We start from the raw sequence: 4486 nt of genomic DNA on the forward strand, positions 1-4486 counted from the left end.
TCATATTCGACCTATGCTATAATGAAAATTCGTTAATAACCAAAAACTATACACATTTTACAATAATTGAAATCACTGGTATTTAATTCTTTTGGTTGAGGTATAGGCATTATATAGCAGATTAAACTCGAAATAAAAGCACTCTACTTCATCATGTGCAGACACGCCCCCTGACATTTGTCTTTGCCTGTAGCTTTGCCAAATTCGACATTGTGATTGACACTATCACATGGACCAACCTGTGGATAAAAGAAACTTTTTATTTAACGCAATTATTCAATCAATTATTTGCAAAAAAACGCTTCTCTTCTGAGCTCAAAGTGTGACCAATAATGCACTGGCTCATGTCCCATTTCGCAACTACTATATACTGAAGCCTTAGACAAAAGACGTCAACAATTTCAGATTCTTTCGAGTCTCAATTATTTACAATTACTTAATCTATCACTTCCCACTTTAATACTTATGAATATAAAATTGACTAACCGTATAGTTAATTAAGCATGCAAACCCTCCTAATCAAGTATTTAGTTCGAGAGATAGAGTGTGGAGTGTGATTTCTCACCGGCTGTTTATTATAAGTTGCTTTTAGATACTGTGCACTATTGCTTCATGACGATTTTTGAATATTATTAAAACGTGGTTGGGGAGCATATATATATGCTTGAACCACGTTGTTGCCATCGATTTTATTTTAGCTATTTTGTTTTCAATTTGCATTACAGTTGTATGTATTACCAAATATGCCTTGACTTTGTTACTTTATATTTGACCTCTTTACCATGCTTATATATAATAATAGTTCACTAATTTTGATGTTACTACATATGCTTTTCCCCGATCTTGGGCTATTAAATTCATCACATTCACATCACATCACATCACATAACCGCACTATATAAAAATAATGTTTGTGACTGCTAGTTCCTGTTCCTGTGTTATGATCACAGCTTCTTCCTCTGTTATAATCCATAGCTAAAGTGGTGAAGGAGACACATGTTATATTATGTTCCACCTTTTATGGTGTCATCTGTCTTAAGTGGGTTTTAGTTTGGTCAGTGTCCACCGTTTAGTGTTCATCACATGACAACCTTAAATCACTATTGCGTCTGTTCATTGTGTTCTGTGCCAGCCCTTCTTCAATTCTTCCCCAATATATAAAATTTGACATTCATTAAGCTTTCTTTAGCATAAGGTATTATTGTTATAACTAGCCTGATTTGCATTTTGCTGCATTCAGCTTGAGATTTGATAGGATGGGGAAGCTTGGTAGGATGCTAGACACGTTCTGTCTTTCTTCAGGATCAAACTCTTGTTTCTGTTTGAATTCCATGGAAGCTGAAGATGAATTCGAGAACAAGCCTTTGGTTGCAAGTGGCAATAATGATCACAAACTAAGACTCAAGGATGTCGTCTCAGGAAAACAGACTTTGGCTTTTCAACTGAAGCCTAAGGTTAGTGTGTTATTCTTCTTCTAGCATCTTTATTTTGATTATCTGATTTATTTACATATTAATCTAATGTTCAGATAGTGGTGTTGAGGGTATCCATGCATTGTCATGGTTGTGCTAGAAAAGTGGAGAAGCATATCTCAAAGTTGGAAGGTGAGACCACTCTCCAATCCTTACTATTTCCAACATTTGATACCTTTTTTTAACAGTTACTTATGTTTACTATTCTACACAGGAGTGAGTTCATACAAGGTAGATCTAGAAACCAAAATGGTAGTTGTTATTGGCGACATTCTTCCTTTTGAAGTATTGGAAAGTGTATCTAAGGTTAAAAATGCAGAGCTTTGGAATTCTCCACTCTGAAAACTGATGAGGAAAAAACTTCTGCTCACAACACAACCACCATCCTCAGCACCAGATTCAACAACTCTTATTTTATCTCTCATTTTTTTCTTTTTGTTGTTGTTATACATAGAATATCATAAGATTGATACCCCATGCCAAATTAAATGCCATGCTCCAGCAATTCTTTTGTAAGAAAGAAAAGTTAAAGAGAAACAATGAAAAAGAGAGGCATTAATGTCTCTCCCGGTGAAATTTCGCATATCACTATGTTTTGTCGGTCAACTATGTTAGGTTATACGAAAATTAGCTATCCCGAATCTCGTTTGCAAATAAAAAGGAACAGTAAAAAATCGATTTTTCTAAGTAACTAACTTTTCTTTATCTAACAATTAACTAACAAAGTAATAAGTGAATAAAAATTAAGAAAAGAGAAAGTGAAATTTAAAAAGAGAAAAATCTTGACTGATTATTACTGAAAAATTTTAGTTCTCAATCTTCTGAAGGTATTTTCTTCTAATTTAAATGTGGTAAAATATTTAATAACCAATATTTTAAATTATAAATAAATACAACTAATTACTATATTAATAATTAATTAAATTATTCTATTTTTAACTGATTTAAAGTTGGTTCCATATACTTTCTATATACTTGGTTGGTTGGCCGGTGATTAATACTTACGCTTAAACGCAAAGATAAGATCTATGGGACTGTCCAAGAAAATTATGGTCATTGCCACTAGAACAAACAAGATTATTAAATTAAAAATTCTTCAGTACAAGCGTTTTTTCATATAAGTCATTTATTATTTTTTTTTCTTTTTTCATGCCTCTTCTTTTTCTTCTTCTTCTTCGTTTTTAAAGTGTTTTATCTTCATCGTCGTATTTTTCCTCGTTCTTCTTTTGATTTTGTAATATTATGTATTTTTTTTTCTTTGTTTGATTTTTTCTTCCCAAAAAGAATTATGAGAATATGAAATAAGAAAATGAAAAAGAAGAAGCAGCAGAAGATGAGGAGGAGAAAGAAGAAGAGTTCTGAATTATGCATAAAGTGTACTTCAACGAATTTTGGGTGTATTTTTTAAATCTTTTGGGTGTATTTCTGTAATCCTTTGGGTGTATTTCTATAATCATTTGGGTGAATTTCTGTAACCGTTTGGGTGTATTTCTATAACTGTTTGGGTGTATTTCTGTAATCAGTTGGGTGTATTTCTGTAATCGTTTGGGTGTATTTCTGAAGTTTCATTATCTTCAAAACGATTTCAAACTTTGATTTCAGAAACCATGAAAATCGAAAAAAAACGAAGCAAGAATACCAGTGATAAACGCAGATAAAACAACAAATGAAAAGGCAAAAAGAGAACGCACAAAGGAGATCAAATTTGGCAAGAAACTCGTTTTCATGGAGGAAGAAGAAGAGTAGAAAAAGAAGAAGGAAGAGAAGGAGGAGAAGGAGAAACGCAAAACACGCCATAAAAATCGTATATGGGTTAACGTGTTTTTTATTAAGTTTTTCCCTAACTTATATGACTTGTAAACCAAATGACTTATACGTGTAGCACTCCTCTGTTAGAATATCATAAGATTGATACCCCATGCCAAATTAAATGCCATGCTCCAGCAATTCTTTTGTAAGAAAGAAAAGTTAAAGAGAAACAATGAAAAAGAGAGGCATTAATGTCTCTCCCGGTGAAATTTCGCATATCACTATGTTTTCACCGTGTGTATATATATATATATATTAAACTTCTGCTTGGTTGGTTGGCCGGTGATTAATACTTACGCTTAAACGCATATATTTATTAAACCTCTGCTTGGTTAGTTGGCCGGTGATTAATACTTACGTTTAAACGTAAAGATAAGATCTATGAGACCGTCCAAGAAAACCATGGTCATTGCCACTAGAACAAATTAAACAAGATTATTAAATTATGATGATCACAAACTTAGACGCTTCCTTAACCTCTCTAAACAAATTTTATTTTGTTCCTATGTCTTGAATTATATATACTAGCCTGTAACAGTAGCTTTTCTATTGTTTTTTAAAAAAATAATTTTATTNTAATACTTACTAAAGATAAGATCTATGAGACCGTCCAAGAAAACCATGGTCATTGCCACTAGAACAAATTAAACAAGATTATTAAATTATGATGATCACAAACTTAGACGCTTCCTTAACCTCTCTAAACAAATTTTATTAATTTTATTTTAATAGAAAAGAAAGAAAATTTTGGTGTGGGTTTTACAAAAATTTTTTTCTCTCCATTAGAAGCAAGAAAATAAAAAAAAAATGTTACTTTTGATATATTTACAATACTACTCCTAATTCTATTATTATTAATAATTATTAATATAAATTTAATTTTAATACATTATTATAATAAATATTTATATTTAAACATTATATATGTATTAGATAAATAATTTATAAAATTATAATATTTTATAATATTCATAAAATGCAATAAAATATAAATAAATAAAAATATTTATACTTTATTTTATTATAAGGACATTAATGTAATTTTATACTATTAGGATTTTCTTTCTTCTCACTTTTCTTTTTATCCAAACAAAAAAAAATTTCTCTCTATTTTCTTTCCATCCATTTTTTCTTCATCCAAATAACATACAAATAACTCTACTTTTCTTTCTATTTTCTCTCCTTTCATTTTCTTTCCTTTTATT

General features: G+C 30.5%; 1 protein-coding gene across 2 annotated transcripts; it reads left to right on the forward strand.

The window, feature by feature from the left end:
• LOC107634381 (protein SODIUM POTASSIUM ROOT DEFECTIVE 2) lies at positions 534-2057 on the forward strand. 2 transcript variants are annotated; one of them, XM_016337900.2, is made up of 4 exons: positions 534-727; positions 1241-1454; positions 1529-1604; positions 1687-2057. In XM_016337900.2, the coding sequence occupies exons 2-4, from the start codon at positions 1257-1259 to the stop codon at positions 1812-1814; spliced, it is 402 nt and encodes a 133-aa protein (XP_016193386.1). In that variant the 5' UTR covers positions 534-727; positions 1241-1256; the 3' UTR covers positions 1815-2057. The 2 variants fall into 2 exon arrangements, with proteins under 2 accessions (XP_016193386.1, XP_020974415.1); XM_021118756.1 differs by lacking the exon at positions 534-727 and adding an exon at positions 734-1054.

This window comes from Arachis ipaensis, chromosome B03 (assembly GCF_000816755.2).
Source record: "Arachis ipaensis cultivar K30076 chromosome B03, Araip1.1, whole genome shotgun sequence".
In the NCBI taxonomy this organism is placed as follows: domain Eukaryota; kingdom Viridiplantae; phylum Streptophyta; class Magnoliopsida; order Fabales; family Fabaceae; genus Arachis; species Arachis ipaensis.

Excerpts from the sequence above, each read along its gene's own strand:
- LOC107634381 (XM_016337900.2), top strand. The coding sequence starts at position 1,257 with ATGGGGAAGCTTGGTAGGATGCTAGACACGTTCTGTCTTTCTTCAGGA. Across the intron at positions 1,455-1,528 it reads CTTTTCAACTGAAGCCTAAG|ATAGTGGTGTTGAGGGTATC; the intron begins GTTAGTGTGTTA and ends TCTAATGTTCAG. Across the intron at positions 1,605-1,686 it reads GCATATCTCAAAGTTGGAAG|GAGTGAGTTCATACAAGGTA; the intron begins GTGAGACCACTC and ends TATTCTACACAG.